Source organism: Pristis pectinata, chromosome 4 (assembly GCF_009764475.1).
Source record: "Pristis pectinata isolate sPriPec2 chromosome 4, sPriPec2.1.pri, whole genome shotgun sequence".
NCBI lineage: Eukaryota > Metazoa > Chordata > Chondrichthyes > Rhinopristiformes > Pristidae > Pristis > Pristis pectinata.
In genome coordinates, this window is record NC_067408.1 from 75,305,331 (window position 1) to 75,328,253 (window position 22,923).

Consider the following 22,923-nt stretch of genomic DNA (forward strand, 5'->3'; position numbering starts at 1 on the left):
AAACCATAATGCTAATACACACATTATGCTCAGAAGCTGTTTACTTATTGTTAGAGTATCTACAGACAAAAGCAGTAGAATAAAGACTTACACTTTTGGGTGTTCAATTTCTTTATTAGATAGAATACCAGAAATGTGATCTGTTCACAATATGAAACCATTTTAAATCTCTCAGCGAGAATTGCATAAATAAAGAAACTTAATGTCAAATGTGCCCTGCTTTAGTACATTAGTGATGGAATTGTTCATTCATTTTGATCATCATCCCAATCTTTCTTCTGTGGTGGTGGTTTGGGTCCACCTGCCTGTTTTGCCATGATTATCTGAAAAATACCAAGTTTGCTGGTTAGGAAATTATCCAATAATGTCAAATCAGTAATAGCTCAGTTACATTTTTCTGGATGCAAACTATAGGATTATTTCTGTATTACAGTAAAACCTCAAACTAATATCCAACTATTCAGAAATCCTGATGCACCTTGTCTTCAGCAGTCTTAAACAGTTTCTCATGCTTGTCTTAACTTTGTTTACTGGAAAATTTATTGTGCAACATCTATAACTGAACTAAGTATTTGTAGTATCTAATAGTCTGGTAAATGCACTAGTTTGGCATCAAACTCCCAGGGTATTGTATACTATCAATTCATTTATGAAACTATATTTAAATATACTTAACAGTTAAGTTTCCCATCTAGCAGTCAGCTTGTAGCAGCTAAGTATACAACTTAAGGTATAATCAACATTTGAGAATTTGGTTCAAATAGCCAGAACACATTTCGATTTGCATTATACCCAACAATGTCAAGGATCCAACAAATTTGATATCTAATTATTCAACAGTTTTTGCTATTATGCACATAAAATGGCTTTAGCTTTAGAAACTAAGTGTTCTAAAGCTGTGTGGAAATATTAGTGTAGACCAAAAGACTAGGGAACAACATCTGTTACACTGAAAAAGGTTTACATCACAATTCCCAACATGCCAAGTTCCTTATCCACAGCAATGCCAGTCATCCTTCAGCCAAATGTGTCCCTAGCAGAATTAGAAATTTATGCCTCAAAGGCTCTACTGAAATAACTATACCACATGTTCTTCCCTCTGATTTTAATCTGTATATTCTTTAGTGAATAATGAAGGTTTGTACCTGATTAACCTGGTTTCATGCAGGTGTATTTAATGATGAGCAATAACCTCAGGTTACCGTTCTGTAATCTATACCTTGCTCTATTTGCTGCTATGGCTCAGTAAACGCTGAATGACATTAACACAAGTTACTATTAGGGAATTGGGAAATGAATTCAGTTACTACAGCCTTTCCCATGTACAGCTGAAAATGGGCATAAATGGTATTTCTGCCTCATTTCAATAATGGGAGGTTATCCTGATAATTCAGTTTAGTAAAACCAAAGTGTAACTAAGAAATGCCTTCAGAATTTTCTGATCTGAATTAGCTGATCAAGCAAAAGTAAGTGGCTGTGATGACATTTGGGACCCATGGCTGAAAGTCAATAATCCAATAACATTCCAAGCACAATTTATTGACTCCTGTGAGAAATGCAAGTCTCTGGCTGGAATTCCAGATCAAATTAGAGATGATCAGGCTTTCAAAACTTACTCTTGGTGCCTAGAGTTCATTGAGCAGCTAGTCTCAAAAGACGCCAACCCTAGCATGTGCAATGAAACCCGAAACAAAATTTGCATATGACCATATCATTACATCAGATCCCCAAGCCATTCTCATTCACAACTTACCTGGTCTACCCTTAAAACAGTGACAGCAGCATTTGTAGCAAGCTTAATTCCCCAGTATTTAACCAAATATGGGTCGAGTATTCCAGCTTCAAGCATGTCCTTCAGACCCGTACCTTCACTCTAAAAACAGGAAAATAATGGGCTAAAGAAAATGATCCAGTATTTAAACATGTTAGTGGTATTAGTGAACTGGCTCCCAGAGAGGGAGTGTAAGGTAAAACAGGGACAACCCATTTTAACTGCAAGAACTAAGGTTATCTACTGTTTCTCTAATTCTAGGTGGTAGCCAGGTATAACCATCTGAAAAGCACAAACTCATACTAAACATGCATTGATGCATAGATAGGAACTTCCTTATAGTCAACCAACAGATCTGTATCTCCTCAAAATTGTGGTCAACTTTGAGATGCAAATTCTCATCTACCAAAACATTAGCTAAACTGGAATAAACTAAACCCATGCATTGTTTCTACACCAAAAGATGGGATAAGACTTTAAAGCTATCAGGATGTGTTATAGTTTGGCAAAGTTAAGGTAACAAAGTGCCTATTCCCTGGTCAGGATAAACAAAAGCAACCCCAAGGTACTTAAGTAAGAACATTAGCATTTTTTTTTTTACTTTGATTAAGCACATTAATGACTACTTAAATACCTCAATGTCAAATCCAATATTTTTGTTTCCTTCCTGATGCACTGCATACAATTTTGAAATTATTTCATTAGCCCGAATGCCAGAATTCTCAGCCAATGCTCGTGGAATACTTTCAAAAGCTTCTGCAAATTTCTTGATCCCATATTGTTCAAGACCAGGACATGACTGAAAATTAACCAAGATTATATTACTGATTCATCACCAAAATTTTCAATGTGAATATAAAGAATTGTATCACTCCATACCTCTCCATAAGTAGTGATTTGTTTAGACAGTTCAATTTCAGTGGCCCCTGCACCTGGCAAACAGCGTTTATCCTGGGAATAATACATTTTGTTAAAATACATCTGAACAAGTTAAACTGTATACAATACCCATCCAGAATTTAGCCAACCTTTTAGCATTAACTGCAGTAACTGATACAAAGTGGTACCCCAAATCATTTCTATATATTAGATCATAAAAACTGAATTTTAGCTTACAAAATTTCATGCGAGACATGTGAAAGTAGAAAAAGGAAATCATATGCATGTTTATGTCAAATATCATTCCACAAATTTCAATGTTTTAACATTCTTTGTGATTTTAGATTATGTTTAAAAGTAACAGTTCTAATACCAGAAATCCAAGGAACATTAGAAATAAATGTATTCAATAATTCTGAAGAGCATATCATACCCTTGTGAGAACTTTGAAGGTGTTGACACCATCGTCAACTGCCCTCTCAACATCGTCCATTATGTTGTCTGTTGAACCACGGATTACAACTGTGGAAATTGCACCATCTTCTTTCTCTGCAACAAGGCAATTGAGCAATGAGGGTACATGTAATGGTATAAAGAGGATTCATCTCTGTCCATTTAAGGTAATAGAAATTTCCAGTTAGTTATTATTTTACTTCAATCCTGAGAAAATGTGTGTTTACAATTCAAAGTACTGGTAGGACATTTTTCTAATCAACCAGAGCTTCAGCATAAATTGTGCCAAATTGTCTTATATTGTGCCAACTCTATATTACTGAACACAAACAAAATGGTTCAGGACTTGGCAGTAAAATAAGAACTGCACAAGTTTCCTTCATCCAAATGATAACAGTAACAGGCCAAGGTTCCCACTTAAACCCTAAACTGTTACCACTGGTCAAAATTCTCAGTCCCGAACTATATCAGGATCACAACTATAAAATATCACTTGCTATTTGTAAATTTGGTATGATAAATGAAGCACTTAAAAGTAACAGCTCTCCAAATGAAGGATTATATGTTTGAAGGTCAGAAGTAGAGATCTCTGTAAAATGTTCAAAACTACTTGTGACTCCCCATGCCTGGATGCAGCAAGAACATTTTAATATTAAGGGATGGGCTGGTGAGTGGCAGCAACATTTGAGCCACAGAAGTGTCAAATTAATCCAACAAGAGGCAAACTAACCACCTACGCTCAATATTCAATAGCATTACCATCATCAAGTCCCACACCTTCAAAATTCTAGGTGCTACAGTGACCAAAAACTCAATTGTAGATGCCATATGGATAACGTGGTTCTAAGAGGAGGTCAGAGACTTGTTATACTGCAGTGAGTGACTCATCCCCTGACACCGAAGGCACAAGTCAGATGTTAGAATACTCTTCTGGATGAATACAGCATCAACAACTCTCAAGAAGCTCAACACCACCCAGGACAAAACAACCCACTTGATTCCCTCCCCTCCTTTAGATTCATTCCCTTCATCACTAGTACACCATCATTGTACTTGCCTATTCCAATAGCACTTCCCAAACTCACAATCTCCACTAAAAAGACAAGGGCAACAAGTGCATGAGAACACCATCACTTGCAAGCCCCCCCTCCATGTCACATAGCATTATGAGTTTGAAATACATCACTATTCCTTCATCAACACTGGGTCTAATTCCTCAAATCTGCTACTCCACAATGCCATGGGGATACCTTCACCAGAAGTGCAGTGATTCACAGAGGTAGTTCTCCACCACCAGTTCATGGGCAATAAATGCTGGCTTTGCCAGATATTGTCCTGATCCCAAAACTCAGCAAAACAAAAAAAATAATGCAGCTTGAGTTTTGTGTACAGTCTAATTTGCATCGTAGATAGTTACCTCATTGGCTCTCCACTCTCAGTCTATGCCCTAGCTAATAAAAGTAAACCATCTTTTTGCTCTGTCTTGCTAAATTTATAAAACTGTGGACATATACCCCAAAGTCCCTTTGTTCACACCATTCAATATCTTCAATTATATTTTGCATCCCCAAATGCAATAACTCCCATTTCTCAGAATTCCATTTGCCACTTTCCCACCCAAGTCTTGTTGTATTTTAATGTTTTCCTCCTCACTGTCAACCACACGGCCAATTTTTGCTGCAAATATCCAATGCATATTCAATTTAAAAATACTCACCATGCTTAAATATCATCACCTGTGTGTCTCCAACCTCTGACAAGTAAACACTATTGCAGTTTCCCATTTCTTCTGGAGTTGGAGGTGTCTGTAAAATTCAGACCATATTTAAAAACTAAATCATTAAATGCTACAGTAAGTTTTAATTTATAGTGCTACCCACCAATCTTGGAAGTGCTGTAGCTCCAATTGTTTTGCATAATCTTCTTAAATCCCATTTAGAATTTAACCTGGAAAAATAAAACATATTACATGAAGTCATGGAGATGTGTACTTTATATTTTAGTTCAAACATACAAACAGAAATTTGAGTATCAGTAGCAAAGGCAGTCTATATATGATAAAAAGGAGACAACCAACAGAGATTGCAAATTAATCAAAAGACGAACAACTCCAAATTCATAAATGCTTCGGTCCTTCAAAGCTTTTCTCAATTGTTAGTTCTTGAGCAAATTTATTCCAAAAGAGTTTGCATATCAAAAAATAAATCTCTCTGACAAATACTCAGTTTCTTCTTTCTTACTCATTTAAAACCAGAAGCTTACCATTTGACTGTTCCACATGAATCTGCATCCTCTGGTATCTATGCCAAATGACTATTCTTCATTTGATACTGTCTATATAGTATTTGACTGAGAGCATTGCTTGCCAAACCCAAGTCCAACATCCTCATCTATAATCTATAACGTATACAGCTTACTGGATCCCCAATGTTTTTAAATATCAAGTTAACATGAACAAAGTTTCTTCAAATGCGATTGCTTGTAAACATACACAGATAAACGTCAACATACAGTAAGCCAAATTGCATTTTAAAGAAATTTTAAACTTGTACACTAATTGGGCAAGCCAAGTCTAGTCCTAGAAAATAATTTATAAAATAATTTACCTAACTACCATCAGCTGGTACTTATTAGCATAATGTAGGGCCATGTCTGCCACTTTTCCTCCAGTTACAATTACGTTAGCACCAGCATCTGCTATAGCCTTCACTTGAACCTCCATGAGATCCTCCTCTCCTTTGCTGAAAGTCATCAATTCAGCTGCATTCTTTAACAAAACTGTTCCCTTAAAAAAAAACAAAAATATTAGAAAATGATTCACTTCTCAAAATTGAAATTTAAGTTGATTGCTAAAGGTGTGCTGAGCAGAAATGGGAAATAGAAGATTTAAAAGAATTTGTTCAAAATGTTTGTAAAATTCCTACAAAAGTTTACAAACTTACAATAAAATTCTGATAACGTGCTATCTGATTGATCAGAAATCTAGATGGTTCAGCAACTGGCTCACTTGGTGCCGATACCCACACTCCCCATAGCAGAGAACCCAGTTCACATACTCCCTTTAAACACATCGGTTTCACTAGAAAACTTATAACACCTAAAATGTGAATTAAAGGAGTGTTGGAATACTAAATGGAATAACAGACAATAGTTCAGAAAATGTGCCAGTTCAGCACCAAAGTCCCAAGCGTGGCAGATTCATAGAGTTTTACTGTAATCCAACTAGCTTGAGTTACTGAGAATGTTATAGAGTAAAACACTGGTAATCTACTGTACGATTTTTCATAAGTCCCAATGGTTCAACATTTGGAATCACCTGGATATTTTCCCCACTTCATTTAAACCCAGTGGGGCATGGTTTACCACGCTCCCTATAAACTCACCTGGTTTACTACAAAATTTATTATACATCTGTGTAACATCTAAAAAAATAACTTTAAAGTGCTTTGAACTATTAATAATAGTATCATATAGTCCAGCACCAAAGTCCCAAGATTGCCAGATTATTGGAGTTTACTGCTTTGTTAAAGTATTAGACAAAGTGTAAAGTGAAATTCAATTCAATCACACAGTTCATTAAATCCTTAAGAAGAAAAACTGAATAAAAGCTCTTGTGCAAAGGCTGATTAACCATATCAATGAGTACTCTGTGCAATTGCATTTCAAGGTTTGAATGATCATCAGCAATTCATCGATCACAAGTTCTTCCAGCTGAACATCGTCACAACACAGCAGACAAGGAAAAGAGCTGCTTGCAGCCAAAACCAGCAGTGCTGATCCACATAGTCAAGCACCTTGTCAGCTATCCACAGGGACAGCCAGTGCAATTGCCAGAAGGAAGGTATTATCTAGGGTAATACTCATGGTAAGGGTTGCTGATTACTAATGGAATGATGAATTTGAGAGTGGGAATTCTGGTTCAAGACATCAACAGGTGCAATTATGAAATAACTACAGAAAGTATGCAACACTTGGTCAGTTTCAGACAATAAAAGATTGATCGTGGCAGAAACAAGAGGAATTGAAGACATTTAGATCAGTTCAAGTCATGAACCATGAGGAGTTGACAATTGGTGAAAAAGGAGTGAAGAGGAAAAATACAACATCTTAGTGTAATCCTGGGGATAGCTTTGAACATGGAGAATATTTGTTTAGCTATTTTAGAACAGTTACAGATAGATTTAATAAAATTGTCTAGAATATGAAGTTTTGAGGGATAATAAGAGCCAAACGTTATCTTTTGAAGTCAATAAGTTATTTTCTGCTGGTGAGGCAAGAAGTTCAAGATAAATTTACCATCACCCAAAAACTAAAAATACTTCAACAGAAATTAATTGACCTGATTTATTTACAGCATGCAGGCTGTTATTGAACAGGCCAGAATCAACATACCTCAACTTCACTAATATTACAAGTTAGGCATTAAAAATCTTAATCCAGAAATTCTAGAAAGGTAGCAGGAAAGATCAATGTATCACAAGGACCATCTTTCAAGTGAGTACTGCAATACACTCTAGCATGAAAACAGATTTTTCAAATATCTTTGAAAAATGGTATTTATGAAATGGTATTAAACAGAATCTGGTTAGAGTAAAGTACCTTTGTCTCTGTTACCATACAGTCGAAAGGACAAGAATACACTGCTATTTTGGCATCTTTCACAGAGGAAACATCCCCTTCAGTCTCTCGTTTGAAAACCATTCCATGCAAGACTGAAGAAGAAAGCACACCAGATCCCTGAAACACAAAAACTATACATCAATATAACAGAATTTAAAATAGCACAGGAACAGGCTTATGGGCCTATGATGCCAGTTTAAACTGATACCATCTGCCTGCACACCGTCTCTCTCTCTCTCTCCCCTGCCTGTTCATGTGCCTGTTTAAATGCTTCTTAAATGTTACTATCGTATCTGCTTCCACCACTTCCCTGGCATCGCATTCCAGGCACCTACCACTCTCCGTGCAAAATGTTTGTCTCTCAAATCTACTTTAAACTTTTCCCCTCTCATCTTAAATAGTGCCCTCTAGTATTAGATATTTCCACCCTGGGAAAAAGACCCCAACTATCTACGCCTCTCATATTTTATATATTTCTATAAGGTCACCCTTCAACCTCTCACACTCCAGAGATAACAATCCAAGTTTCCAAACTCTCCTTATAGCTAATACTTTCAAATACAGGCAACATCCTGGTGAACCTTCTTTGCACCCTCTCCAAACCCTCCACATCCTTCCTGTAATAGGACTCAACACCTCCCTCTGTAACTGGATCCTTGACTTTCTAACAAACAGACCGCCATCAGTGAGGATAGGCAGCAATACCTCCAGCATGATTATTCTCAACACTGGTGCCCCACAAGGCTGCGTCCTCAGCCCTCTACTCTACTCCCTATACACTCATGACTGTGTGACCAGATTCTGCTCTAACTCCACCTACAAGTTTGCAGATGATACCATCGTAGGAGGCCGTATCTCAAACAGCAATGAGTCAGAGTACAAGAAGGAGATAGAGAGCTTAGTGGAATAATGTCACGACAACAACCTTTCCCTCAATGTCAACAAAACAAAAGAGCTGGTCACTGACTTCAGGAAAGGGGGCAGTGTACATGCACCTGTCTACATCAATGGTGCTGAGGTCAAGAGGGTTGAGAGCTTCAAGTTCCTGGGAGTAAACATCACCAACAGCCTGTCCTGGTCAAATCACGTAGAAGCCACGGCCAAGAAAGCTCACCAACGCCTCTACTTCCTCAGGAGACTAAAGAAATTTGGTTTGTCCCCTTTGACTCTCACCAACTTTTACCAATGCACCATAGAAAGCATCCTATCTGGAAGTATCACGGCTTGATATGGCAACTACTCTGCCCAGGACCGCAAGAAACTGCAGAGTTGTGGACACAGCCTAGTGCATCATGGACACCAGCCTCCCCTCCTTGGACTCTGTCTTTACCTCTCATTGTCTTGGTGAAGCAGCCAGCATAATCAATGACCCTACCCACCCAGGACATTCTCCCTTCTCTTCCATCGGGTAGAAGATACAGGAGCCTGAAGGCACGTACCACCAGGCTTAAGCACAGCTTCTACCCCACTGTGTTAAGACTATTGAACAGTTCCCTTACACAATGAGATAAACTATGACCTCACGATCTACCTTGTTGTGACCTTGCACTTTATTGCACTGCACTCTCTCTGTAGCTGTGACACTTTACTCTGTACTGTTATTGTTTTTACCTGTACTACATCAATGCACTTTGTACTAACTCAACGTAACTGCACTGTGTAATGAATTGACCTGTACGATTGGTTTGTAAGACAAGCTTTTCACTGTACCTTGGTACAAGTGACAATAATAAACCAATACCAATAATCCAGCAACCAGAAGTGCACATCGATGCTCGTAAGGGTCCTGCCATCTACTGTATAGTTTCCTCTTACATTTGACCTCCCATAATGCAACATCTCACAATTGACCGGATTAAACTCAATCTGCCATTTCTCTATCCCATATTTCCAACTGATCTATATATTGCTGAATCCTTTGACAATCTTCCTCATTATCCACGACTCCACCAATTTTTGTGTCACCTGCAAACCGTTTTGTACAAATCATCTATAAATATCACAAACAGAGGTCCCAGAAATGATCCCCACAGAATACCGCTGGTCACACTCCTCTGCTACTACCGTCTTCAATGGCTGACTGAACAACACTGACTAATCTCCAGTTCTCTAGGACCTCATTTGTAGCTAAGGAGGATACAAAGACCCCTGTCAAAACCTCAGCAAGCTCCTCTTTTGCCTCTCTCAATAACTTGAGGGTAGATTCCATCAGGACCTGGGAACTTATCCAGTTTAATGTTCTTCAAAAGACCCAACACCTCCTCATGCTTCTTGATATCAACATGCCCTAGAGTATCAGCATGATCTCATTATCCTCCATATCCACCTCCTTGGTGAATACCAATGCAAAATACTCGTTTACTAACTCACCCACTTCTTTTGGCATAAACTCCCTTTGTCCTCAAGTGGTCCTACCCTTTCCCTAGCTACCCTCTTTTTTGTTTAAAATGCACACGTAAAATGCTTTGGGATCTTCCTTAATCCTACTTGCCAAGGACACAAGGCTTTTCTCCTCAAATCATTATGATGCTTTGAATTAACCAAATATTTCTGCAAAACAACCACAGAGGCACCTATAATCCACTTAAGTGAAATCTAAAATCAGTGATATTCCAGAAAATTCATACAATTCAATCAAATACATTTTTATTGTCCTATACAAATACAAAATAGAAAGCTTTATTGCTTGTCCACAATTGAACACTAATAAAGTTAAGGATAGGCTCATCAGGGCAAGCTTAAATGTTAATAACTTAATTCACAAAACAGAAATTGTTTCACCCAAAACTCACCAGAATTTTGCAGACTCTAATATTGTCCACATTAAAATGACCAGTTTCTGAATAAATGGACACTGAAAGATAAATAAAGCAATTAACACAAAAGCAAGATATTTGTCTCTTGTACCTGTTCTGCAAATGTTATTTTTCCATTTGTTTGATCTGTTGTTTTTTTCCTCAACCAAGGATTCCTTAGCATCATAAAAGACAAAGCCCTCAACTGAGTCCATTATATTTCTCATTTCTGCTCTTGTGCCTTTATCTTCTTCCCCAGCACAACAGCATTCCCCCTTGTACTTTCACCCCATCAAGATATTTGTTTCTCTAGCTTCCCCCCCGCCCCCCAAAATGACACCCAACATTTTTCCTTTTCAGATATCTAGTGTTAATTTCAAGCACTCAAAACTGCTGAACATTCTCCCTTACTGAATAATCAGCTTTGCCTCCAACCCCAAAACAGTGCTATGGAGCAACCCTACCAGCTACACAAATGTCAGCAACAGTAGGTTACAAGTTTACTTCCAACTTAAATCAGATGTTTCAGGTTAGGCTCTGATTACAGTTTACTCTGTTCAAATACTGCACACAAAACAGTAATGATATGTAAAGAAACTTCAACTGCCTTCCAAAACAACAATTTACACTGAATCAATTTTTAAAACTTTTCCCAAGCTCAAAATAATTACAAGAAACATCAGGGAAGAGACTTAAAGATTCATAAACATTATTTTATAATGTTTTAAAGTCAAATGCCTAATATAATTACCATGGGTTTCAAGTTGATTTATTAGAAATTCCAATACTTACTCTTAATGTCAAATATGTCAGATAACTTAGCTATTGACCACTTAAACTGTACTAAATTCAATACTTTTGGTCTGCTGTAAATTATCATAACCATACAAGAAAAATGTACCAAGACCAATGAAATGAAGACAATTACATTGATACAAAAGTCTAACAATTACTTCAAACTCAGGATAAAGCTGCTACATACATCTGGCCCACAGTTCAGCACAGTGTTATACTGAATTCACATTTAGCCACACAACCAACAACCAGTGAAAGGTATACTTAGTTTCATTCAAACTCTCAATTTGCAAAAATATCCAAGCACTCACACCATGCCCACTATACTTAACCCTTTGACTATCACAACAGCCCAGGAAACATGTGCTAAAAACACAACACAAGTAACCTAAATTAAGATTCCAACCAAAACATAAGGGATTAGTGTTCCCCTTCAACTACTCTTATTGTCTACATTCCAGTTTGGTATACAAGTTTTCAACTCCAAATCCACAATTTCCCTGAATGACGTGTTTCAGTTAAGATTATTTATAAGTATTTATCTGCACATTGGTCCGAAAACTGTTTTATTCAATGCAGAATTTAAAGACATTATCATCTTAACAGTTAAAAATTCAGAACTCATTTCATAATACTTTTGATACCTACAACATGCTTGTGTAATCAGCTTGGACAGGAAATCCTCATTGCCATATTGTTTGCTCATTACAGCAGTTCGAATGACAGGTGATACATCCGTTGGGTCCTGCAGGTTCTTAACAGAGCAACATACCAGATCTGGAAGAATTTCCAGAGCCTTCTTAGAGGCCGCCTCATAGCCTTCTATCACCTGTAAGTACATAAGCAGCATGAAATATTCTGCCAGACTCATCTGGACCCTGCCTAGATTCAACATCTGGACTGACTTTTTGCAGATGCTGACCATTGCACCCAAGAACACAACTTTCATTTCTCACCACAGTAAATGCTTTTGGATTTTATTTTTAGAATAACAGTTTCTACCAAAGATTTAATTTTTTTAAACAAATGTAAATAAAACTTAAAAAGAAAATGTATAAGATTTTAAAAAGTAAATACTCAATCCCTCAAAACAGTCAGCAACCCCCATTCTGAATGTCACATTTAGAAACCAAACTGCAAACACCGGCTCTCCCTGGCATAAAGAGAAAGGGCCAGATGTAAAGGACATTCAGCTACTCTCCGCAGCAAATCAGTGCTCAGTTGTTGGACCTGATAGCGAGTCCCGAGATTCCAACATCTGACTTTTCGCTAAGGTCTGACAAACCAAGCCACAACCAGATGACCCCCGACTGTTCCCTCCCAAACCAACCAGTTGTCATTCAGTATGATTCAGCACAAAAGGCAAATTTAAGACAAATGTACTGTATGTCAACTGCATTGCAAGGAATTTTTACAGATTTCTAAGCCAGATGGAGTAACTGAAGATTGTGCATCACATTACTTTAACAGCCTTGTTAAAGGCAACAGAAATCCACTCAGTTGCCTGCATGCGTATATTATCACGTCCCAGTCACACTAAGAAAATATCAAGACACAGAATTCATTTTATTGAAATCACTGCATCATCGTTTAGAAGAGCAAAACCATTTTTTGTTTAAAGCCACACACCTCTGAGACTGAAAGACCCATTCGCAGAAGCTCCTCAGCTAATTCCAGCAGAGCACCAGCAAAAACCAGCACAAAATTTGTTCCATCTCCAACTTCTTGTTCCTGCATTTGCGAAGCCAAAACCAACATCTTAGCTGCAGGATGCTGAACCTGTATTAAAGAAATGTAAAACATTAAGTCACCAGAGGGGAAAATGCCATTTATTTTTATTCACAATTGTTTAGGAAATAGTCTTCACATCTTCGAAATTATGAAGACTGGTTCAAAGTGACTAGAGCTGGTGTCTCGAGGAAAAGAGGAGGTAAGTTGCATGATAGTTCTTAAAATTTGCCTTTAGACAATGCCCCCAACGTATTAAAACTCTGCAAAGATAGGCCAAATGACTCGCTTCCGTACTTTATGACTATGACAAAAGCAATTATCAAATAAAATTTGATATCAAGCCACAAACAAGCTTCCCAAGGAACTCCTGGCATCTAGCAAATGTGATGTCATCAATCCAGAAAGATTTTAATGCATGGCACAGCCAGAGCCAAATTTTAATTTTGCAAGTGTAACACAGAACATTGAAGCTCGCTCAAAGTTTGGACTAAAGGGCATTTTATAAAGGAATAAAAAGCAATGCAAAGTTTTAGGGGGGCATTCAGGAGCTCACGTCCAGATAGCTGAAGGTCAGCCAAAAAAAAAATCAACCATGTGCAAGGGAGCAGAATTGAAGAAGCACAAAGATCTCAAATGATTGTGTGGTGCGGGAAGTTATTGGGACAGGGACATGCAAAGCAATGAAGGGATTTGTTAATGATGGCAATCTTAAACAAGTCATTTATCACAGACAATGACTTGGCAGCTAAAGGGAATTTACTAGTAATAAATAAGGTTACAGGTTAAAAAAAATCAATTAGTAGTGATGTATTTTCCATAAAACATTCCCAAGGAACTCCTGGCAATCAACAAGTTCGATGTCATCAATCCAGAAAAACTTCAATTAATGCACAGAGGCAATTTTTAATCAACTTTTCAAACATTATGCAGAATACCGAATTAAAATACTGAAAACTGCAATGTACAAAGATGATTAAATCCAAAATAACAAAAACATTTTAAAGCCTTTAAATTTTGAAATATTCACATATAAAAGTTATAATGCACAAAATTAGTTTTCAGAGATAAGCAGTTGTTAGCAGCAATTACAGCTCAGTATGGAAGTAAAAATTCATTTATATCCTCATACAGCTGAACTCAAGGCTCTTAGAATATTTTATGGTGGAATGATTTTGTAACTACTAATTTTGTTTGCCCAGGTTCAAGTGGTTTCCTCTAATTCTATCAATGCATACTGCAAAACAAAATGCTCAAGGTAGTACACTGAATCACATTTTTACTTAAGTATGCTGACTTGCAAAAAATTGCTTACAAATGGCCTACTGAAGAACTATCTCGATTTCTATTGTCACCTTAACTTTCATTGTTCAAAACTGTGCATCATAACCGAGCAAAACCAATGCCGGAATAGACAGTGAAGTCAAAACTTGAACCTCAAGCAGCCTCCCATGATTTTTAGACATTAAACCAACCACTTACCTCTAACTGTTGCAAAATAGTCGCTGCATCATTGGTAACAAAAAGCTTCTCCACATGATTAATGACCATCTTATTCATCCCTATAAATGCATTAATGTTATTAGAACGATTACCAACAAAGTAGAGAAAATAAGCAATTTTTCATGAATTACTTTAAGCTATTTAATCATACCATTTGGACCATAAGCTGTTCGAGTACTCTGAGCCAGCTCCTTACAAGCTTGAATGTTCCTATAAACTGCCTCTTCCAAGCCAGAATAATGCTGAAAAGTACGGAAGTATATAATTATAATTTAAAGGAAGATTGTCACGCATTCTCTTGATGAAATAATCAATCACCAGGTTGAGGCACCAAGTGTTACAGCACAAATGGTGAAGCAATCTTTGTAGAATTGTGTGAAATTAAATAGAAAGTGTAACATTTGATATACATGCTGCGAGGATACCACTGGAACAAATTCACAATTCTGACGAAGCTCTTCAACATGTAATGCTATCTGTGTATCGCTTAAAAAAGATTTTCATTTATTATCATATGTCAGTTTCACAAAATAGATCACTTTCCTTTCTCAGAGGCTCCACTAATTTCCACCAAGAATCTTTGCCATTTTCCTCATTGAATGCGTACTGAAGCAGTATTCCACACTCACAGCGCGAGTCTCTGCAGGCCTATCTTGCTTCTCATCTAAAGCTAACGACATCTCGAATGACTTTTCAACTAAATAAGAAAACTAAATGGACAGTGATGTGATGGCATATTCAAATGTATTATGCCGTTAATATTACACAAATAAAGGCAAAAATCAAGGAGAAACTCAGTTGGTGAGGCATCTGTGGAGGGAAATGAACAGTCAACATTTCAGGTCAAGACCCTTCATCTAGACTGCAGTCTAAATGAAGGGTCTCAACCCAAAACATTGACTATTCATTTCCCTCCATATATGCTGCAGGACTCGCCAAGTTCATCCAGCAGTTTGTTTTTTTTTGCCCGCATTCCAGCACCTGCAGTCTCGTGTCTACAAATAACGGCAGCTTTGCTCACATCTCATACACCTTATCTAATGTCAAAATGTGTCACCTCCAAATTGGATTACTTCAAATCTCCCCCAGGTGCTCATTTTGACTGGATGCAAACTCCAAATGCATCTCCAATTCCGGCTCATGCCCTTTCCTTTACTTAGGAAATTTAATCTATTTTTCCCTACTCTGTTGGTTCCCTCCCTTCTACCATAATCCTTTTACTCATTTAACCATAGCTTCCTCTGATTCAATCCACATTCAGGTACCTCATCTCTAGTTTCTTGTGCTTTCAAGTTTCACTTTATTCAAACATATAAACTGCAACACCTTCATCTATATTACAATAATGCATGTATTAAATTTCTTGACTCCTCTTTCCGTCTAAGTTTCATAAAATACCTTAGAGTGTATTATTGCATTAGGAGTATAATGTATATAGAAAACTCAGACCAGAGAGCATCTGTGGAAATAGAAACAGAGTTAATGTTTTACGTCAATGACCTTTCACGAGAACCATAATGATGAGAACAGCTCTTAAGATTGCTCTATTCTCTTTCCAAAGATATTGCCTCACCTGTTGAGTTTCTTCAATATTTTCTTTGTTCTAGATTTCCAGTAGGCCATACTTAACTTTTGTTATAAATACAGAAGTATCATGGAAATATTCCACAGATGTAAGCAGTATCAAGTAGCTCCTAAAATATTTTAATGGCCATTCTTTTCCCCCCATTTCAGAAAAGGGGCAGGCGAATGTATTAATATTACCTACAGGCCAATGCCAAATAAGTAACAAACCTAAAACCTATACGACACCAATAATATTGTGATCATTTTGTTTCGATACAGAATTAAGTAGTACCAATCAATTTAATTTCTTAATTTGCAACAGCAAAAGGAATGTCTGAATTAATGTGATCATAAACATATCAATAGCTTGGAATGCACAGAATTTGTATGCCATGCTTCAAGTAATTACATTTAACCAAAACTAAATTACAACATTGAAATAAAAAGAGAAAATGCTGGAAATACTCAGGAAGTGATGCAGCTTCACCAGTGAAAGAAAAAGATTCAATGTTTCAGGTCAATGGTCTTTCACCACAACCAAGGAAAGTTAAGAATCAAACCTGTCTCAAGGTGCAGAGAAGAGGAAAGAGTAGAGAGCACAAAGGGAATGTCTCTGATAAAATAGAAACCAAGAAACAAACTGGCACAAGTGGTAGTGGTGCCAGCTGAGGATGGTGAAGGCTTGTTAGTTGCAGACTATCTACCTTGAGGCAATTTAAACTGGAGGTGAATGAGGAAAGAATAGGGAAGAATGCCGGAAATTAGGATTACTCATTGGAGAAACAAAACATCACTTCTCAGCAGATTAGGTAGCATCTGTGGAGAGTGAAGCAGAGTTAATTTTCAGGTTGATAACCTTTTTCCAGAACTGGCCAATTTTAATACAAACTGGAAAGGCTGTCTATCTGAAGTTATTTAATTCAATGCAATGTGTCAAGTCAGGAAATAGGATGCTGTTTGAGTTTATGCTAACTGCATAAGATATAGGACAGAATGCAAACGGGTGAGAATGAAGATGACAGGAAACTGAAATGTCACCCTTGCAGACTAAAGAGAGCCTGTGAAGAACACCCAAATAAAATTTAATTTCTCCAATGTACATGAAATGATACCACGAGCACCAAATGAAGGGCTTGTTTCCATGCTGTATCTCTCTCTGACTCTGAATGTGGTGTACTAAATTGGAAGAGGTACATGAGCTTCAACTCGAAGAACGTTTGGGTCTGTGGATAATAGGAAGAGAGGTGGTGTCACACCTCTGGCAGTTGTGATAAATTGTGATTTTAGCATATTGAACTCATTTCAAAACCACTCCATTCAGGTAACGGTAAACTACGCTGATTTAGAATGGCTTGAAGCAAGCTGTGTTATAATTGATTACGTACATAACTTGACAGTCCTTGGGAGAGTGGGTGGATAACAATTCTAAACAATTCTTCCAATCAGCCAAATTAAAGTGTACTATGGTTTAGGACGAAAGGTCACAATTAGAATCTGGCCGGGGTGGTTTCCCCATGAAAATGCAGAATTCCTGCAGAAAGCAAACGTTGCGATCCGGCTGCAAAATGGATTCAAGGCGAAAATTCAAAAAGGGAACCGTGAAAATATAAGGGTCGGATTAAGGTTAAAAAGAAAATCCTGTAACGACCGCTGGGCGAGCTGCCGGGACAATCCGCCGCCCGCGGGGATGCGGAGCTCTCGGCACCGCTCACTATCCGCTTCCCAGCGTCACCGAACCGGCTCTGATTCACGCCGAGGCTGCGGCTGCCCGTCCAGGCCCGGACTGAAACCAAGCCGCAGACGGTCCACGCACATGGAACCATTCCCTGACCCCATCCCATCTATCCGCAGGCCTGCGTGGTGCAAACCGCTGCCCCACGGCCGGTGTCCTTTCTCCGGCCCACCCTGAGCCCGCGCTCCGGTCCCCATTACTCAGCCTTTCTGGAACCTTCTCACAGCACGCGCCTCACTGCAAGGGCATTTCCGAATGGAACCTCCTCCTTCCCCCCGCCGCCGCATCCTCCACAGCACTCACCTTCGCACCGTCTTTTAGCATCTGGGCAAAGCCCGGAGCTTTGGGGACATGCATGGCCATTTTCAGTAACACAGCGCAGCTTCCAACCCAAGTCAGTTCACGCCGCACGATACAAGATGGGGCAGCAACTGCTACACACCGCAGACACAAGATACCTTCTTCCCAGCAACCACCCCGGCTGCAACTGCCCTTCTTCCCAGCAACCATCGCGGCCCCATACTGCCCTTCTTGCCAGTAATCTCGATTGTTCTGAAGTTTGCGCAATGTGTGCCCTCTTGTGCTCTGTATCAAGAGGACTGGAGAATATATCTAAAGGTCAGCAATTCATTAGCTTTTTGATTATTATTATTTTCCGAAGCTGATGTTTACGTGGGAATGGTATTGAGTGCAAAAGGATATACCAAACAAACCAGTTTTCTTCATGTGGGTCCAGTGTGTCATGAGGCTGTTTGACAGGAGTTACCACAGTTCAGGCTTGCCCCTCTTAGGGTATCTGCTGACTTTCTATTTTAATAGTTTGGGAATACGAGAATATTATCAGTTCCAAACGAGAACCATTCACTTAACCATGGTTTCGTGTTGCGTCCAAAATAGAATTGCGGCAGCTATCTATATTGTTGACTGAAGAGCTGTATATTTATACTAAAAGTATTTTCTGAAATTTGTGTGCAAGTGCAGATTTTTTTTTCAATCTGTAGTGAAAGATTTATACTTGTCTCCCTTGTCACTGCCATTAAGTTGTACAAAGTGTAGAAAATAATAGAACATCCTTGATTCTGAGAACACACATTAAATGGTTTGTGGGGTGGCATACGAGGAAGGATAGCACTGAGACTAGGGAGGTGAAACTCTCATTCAACTTTTCCAGCAGTGATTTCAGCTACATTCTTGTGTGATTGCAGAGCATTGACATCATACAAATGCAGTATGCTATTTGTATCACAAAAACTGGAAATACATGGCAGACCTTCTGAACGGAACCTTCCAAACAAACGATCAGCGGAATTTACAGAGCTGTTTCAAGTCATTCCAGACAAAGAAATTGCCACAAATATTTTTAAAACACACTTTAAAAATAAAATAGTGCATTTTCCTGTAACGAATTTCATTTTAATTATATTAAATGTTTATTTATAACAAGCAACAGCTAATAAAGGGTTAACAGCTGTCTTGCTTCCAGAATTCTGTTTCTTAATTACACTTTAATGCTCAAATCTGTGACGACTTGTTTATTTTCAAACTGTTGGTCATAAGCAGGGAAGATATACAATGTGTGTTTTCTACACAATGTGGTGCACTAGTGAGTGATGGACAAGACACAGTGACGTGGTAAGGATGCAGGCATACAACACAAGGACTAGGTACTGTCCAGCCAAAGACATGCTTAGCTGAGCCTATCCCAGGGACAAAAGAAATGGTGGAGATACTGAGCTTGGGCATTCAACATGATGAAACCCAGCCCAATCTATCAACCATTGATGCAGGAGATTATCAGACAAGGTAGAATGCAGCACCTGGACCAAGTGATGTAGACAGGATGGAAAGAGATTGAGCATGTTCTCGGATAATACTGAGAAATGAACCAGCACTCAAAGTGATCTGATCTCAGAGTTAATTGATCCAAGATACAAAGAAATAACAAAATAAAATATATTCACTCACATCTTGGAATGAATGTTTGCCTCTGCAGAATAAGAGAAAGTATCTGCTGGCCTGGGATAAATGGGGAGATCAGGGATTGTGTGCAGAAAACCAAGACCTGTGAATCTCCAGAAAGAAACTGACAAAAAGAAACTCTTCACTTTCATCAAATCCCAGACACACCCAAGATAGGTCAGGTCTTTTTCACCACATGGAAAAATGTATCTGATGACAGTTCATTATTTTGCAAGCACTCATTCATCAATGGTCATTTGCAAACTCAAAGGAGAGTTTGCCAGATATGGGATTCCTGAAGTGCTGATCACTGATAATGGGAGCAAAAAAACTGCTGGAGGAACTCAGCAGGTCAAGCAGCTTCTATGGAGGCGATGGGATAGTCAATGTTTTAGGTTCAAGACCCTGCATCACTTGACTGAAAGCATGAAGGGGAGATAGCCAATATAAACAGGTGAGAAGGAAGGGTGAGGCAGGGGCTGGCAGGCAAAAGGTAGAACCAGGTGAGGAAGGAGATGATGGGTAGATGGAGGTAGGTGGTGAGGAGGAGGAGTGGAGTTGGGAGACCACAGCTATTGGGTGATAGGTAAAGACAGATAAGCAAAAGAGGGAAAAAAGTGGCTGATAGGTGAGCGATGGGGAGGGGGGAGGTAGAGACAGAAGCTGGAAGCTGATGTGAAAACGGGAGGCTTCAGATATGGAATCTGATAAGTAAGGAAAGTGATAACTGGAACCATTGGGAGAGAGGCGAAAGAGAGGGGCAGATGGAACCAGTTGGGGGAGGGGATAGGAGAACCAGAAGGCATAGTGTATGGGTGATAGGCAGATGGAAACAGGTGGGGGAGAGAAATGAAACTGGGTGATGGGGGGTGTGGGTGGAACCAGAAGGAGAAAGGAGCACAGGGAGTGTGGGTTACCTGAAGTTGGAAAATTCAATGCTTATACCATTGGGTTGTAGACTACCCAGGTGGTATATAAGGTGCTGTTCTTTGAGTTTACATTTGGCCTCACCCTGGCAGTGGCAAAGGCTAAGGGCTGACAGGTTGGTGTGGGAATGGCGAGGGGATTTGAAATGGCATATAATCAGGAGGTCAGGATGGCCATTTACAAAGGACTGGCTGTTTTGTCAACAGCCCATCGTTCATTGCCTCAATACCACTATGGAAAATTAGAGAACGCTGTGAAGGTGGCCACGAAACTGCTGAGAAAGCAAAATCATCACAGTCAGACCCCTATTTGAGCATCTTAGCCTTCCACATTTCCCCAACCCTAATGTCTTTTGGGGAGACTTAGAATCAGAAGTGCAAAAAAGTGCAGAAAGACAATTGGAGGTGAGCAAAAGAAAGCATACAGACTTCTACAACACAGGTGCCAAAGAACTGCCAATGCTAGGAATTTGCGTCACAGTGAGGATAAAGCTCATAGCAGCCCAATAGCAGGCATGGCAGAAGGTGGTGGTAACTCAACTCAGACTACCTTCCAAGGTTGTGATGAAGGGTGTCCCATATTAGATCAGGTGTCATCTCAGAAAGACCACCATGGAAATTTGTTTGACGGCAGCAGATGTGGAAATAGCAGAGAACGCACCGCTAATACTATAGAGCCAGCAGACGCAGCTTGATCACAGGAGAATTGCAACTGTTTAGGACCAGATCAGAAGGAGCAGTCTGTCAACCCAAGTATCTCAAGGACATAGTACCTACCTAAAGCACATAGAAACTGGACAGTTAGCTGGATTTTTTTTTCATTTAATCTTTCCTTAATAAATAATGTATATAGTTAATGTGTCCTGTGTAATATAATTACACAGAAACTGTCTTTTTTTATTTAATTGCTGTCACTCCTTTAAGCATTGTTTCTTGTGAATAACTGCTTCTGGTGTTGCAGCATGGTTGAGGGACAGTAAGTTCCAAAAAGCAGCTTTTGGGAAAAAAACAGCTGACTGTAAGCTGTTACATGAATAAAGTATCTTTACTGATAGTTGAAATTACTATTTCCAGTACTGAGAGAGTGGAAAAGGGTACAGATACAATACAAAGAGTACAGATACAATACTTGCACCTGTAATAATATAGATCCCTATTCGGATTTGCAAAAATACCATTATGATCATTGTGTAAAGTCAACAACTAAAATACTATGATTGCAATAAAAATGTTTTGGATAAGTTTTCACTTCTAATACAACATTGCCTTTAATGATTGTAATGTAAAGCAAGTCAAATAGTTATCATATATCACATGGTAACTAAGAGAGCAGTTCGTGAGGTCATTCAGACATAATCCCAAAGCAGGCTGTGTGATGTTCAATATTGTGCATGATTCATAATCAAAGTTTTTAAGTCCAGCTGGTATTTCATGGGGCATTGCCCCAAAAGAAAGTCTTCCAATGTTCCACTGAGAGATGATCTACTGCAACTGCTACCATTTCAGTGATTTGACCAATATTAGCATGGCAATGGGTTCTCTGTAGAATAAGAGTTGTATCAGTTTCAGTCCTTCACAGCTGGCTGGAGACAGTCCTTTCATACCTGGTCCCTTTCTTAATCACGCACAGCACAGGTAAAACCTAGAAAACTCTGAACAATTCTGGTCTGGGGAAATTACATTACATCTGCCTATTAGAAAAAAAAGAAAGCTTTTCCATATTAAAGGTTTCTTTACAACAGGTTCTCCTCCACAACAACCACCTCTTGCACCTCATTCTGCTTAGCCTCGGAAGTCACAGTGCAATCCCGGAATAATCCAGGAAATTCTTCCTGCAAAACCCTAGTTTCAGCCACTTCCACAGCTTAGTCTAAATCCAGTGGAGACACCAGTACCTTAACCCTCGCTGGGGCCTTCTTGAATTTTAGGGCAGGCACAGTAGTGTAGCGGTTAGCGTAATGCTCTACAGTGCCAGCGACCTGGGTTCAAATCCGGCCGCTGTCTATAAGGAGTTTGTACGTTCTCCCCGTGTCTGCGTGGATTTCCTCTGGGTGCTCCGGTTTCCTCCCACATTCCAAAGACATACAGGTTAGGAAGTTGTGGGCATGCTATGTTGGCGCCGGAAGCATGGTGACATTTGCGGGCTGCCCCCAGAACACTCTATGCAAAATATGTATTTCACTGTGTGTCTCAATA

The 22,923-nt window shown here is 38.9% G+C and overlaps 2 protein-coding genes across 2 annotated transcripts in view; one reads left to right on the forward strand and one right to left on the reverse strand.

Moving 5' to 3' along the window:
- LOC127569996 (ubiquitin carboxyl-terminal hydrolase 16-like) overlaps positions 1-6,819 on the forward strand; it is a 51,726-nt gene extending 44,907 nt beyond the window's left edge. Inside the window, exon 19 of the mRNA XM_052015156.1 lies at positions 6,771-6,819. Within this exon, the coding sequence (XP_051871116.1) occupies positions 6,771-6,776 (6 nt within the window). The 3' untranslated portion in view covers positions 6,777-6,819. The remainder of the gene's footprint in view (positions 1-6,770) is intronic.
- On the reverse strand, positions 86-18,420 carry cct8 (chaperonin containing TCP1, subunit 8 (theta)). The gene is made up of 15 exons (XM_052015158.1): positions 18,146-18,420; positions 14,696-14,786; positions 14,524-14,603; positions 12,943-13,092; positions 11,962-12,142; positions 10,516-10,577; positions 7,703-7,840; positions 5,710-5,888; positions 4,984-5,050; positions 4,821-4,908; positions 3,084-3,199; positions 2,651-2,722; positions 2,406-2,570; positions 1,754-1,873; positions 86-323 (listed from the first exon to the last, which is right to left on the reverse strand). The coding sequence occupies exons 1-15, from the start codon at positions 18,350-18,352 to the stop codon at positions 246-248; spliced, it is 1,794 nt and encodes a 597-aa protein (XP_051871118.1). The 5' UTR covers positions 18,353-18,420; the 3' UTR covers positions 86-245.
- Positions 18,421-22,923: the final 4,503 nt, after the last annotated feature.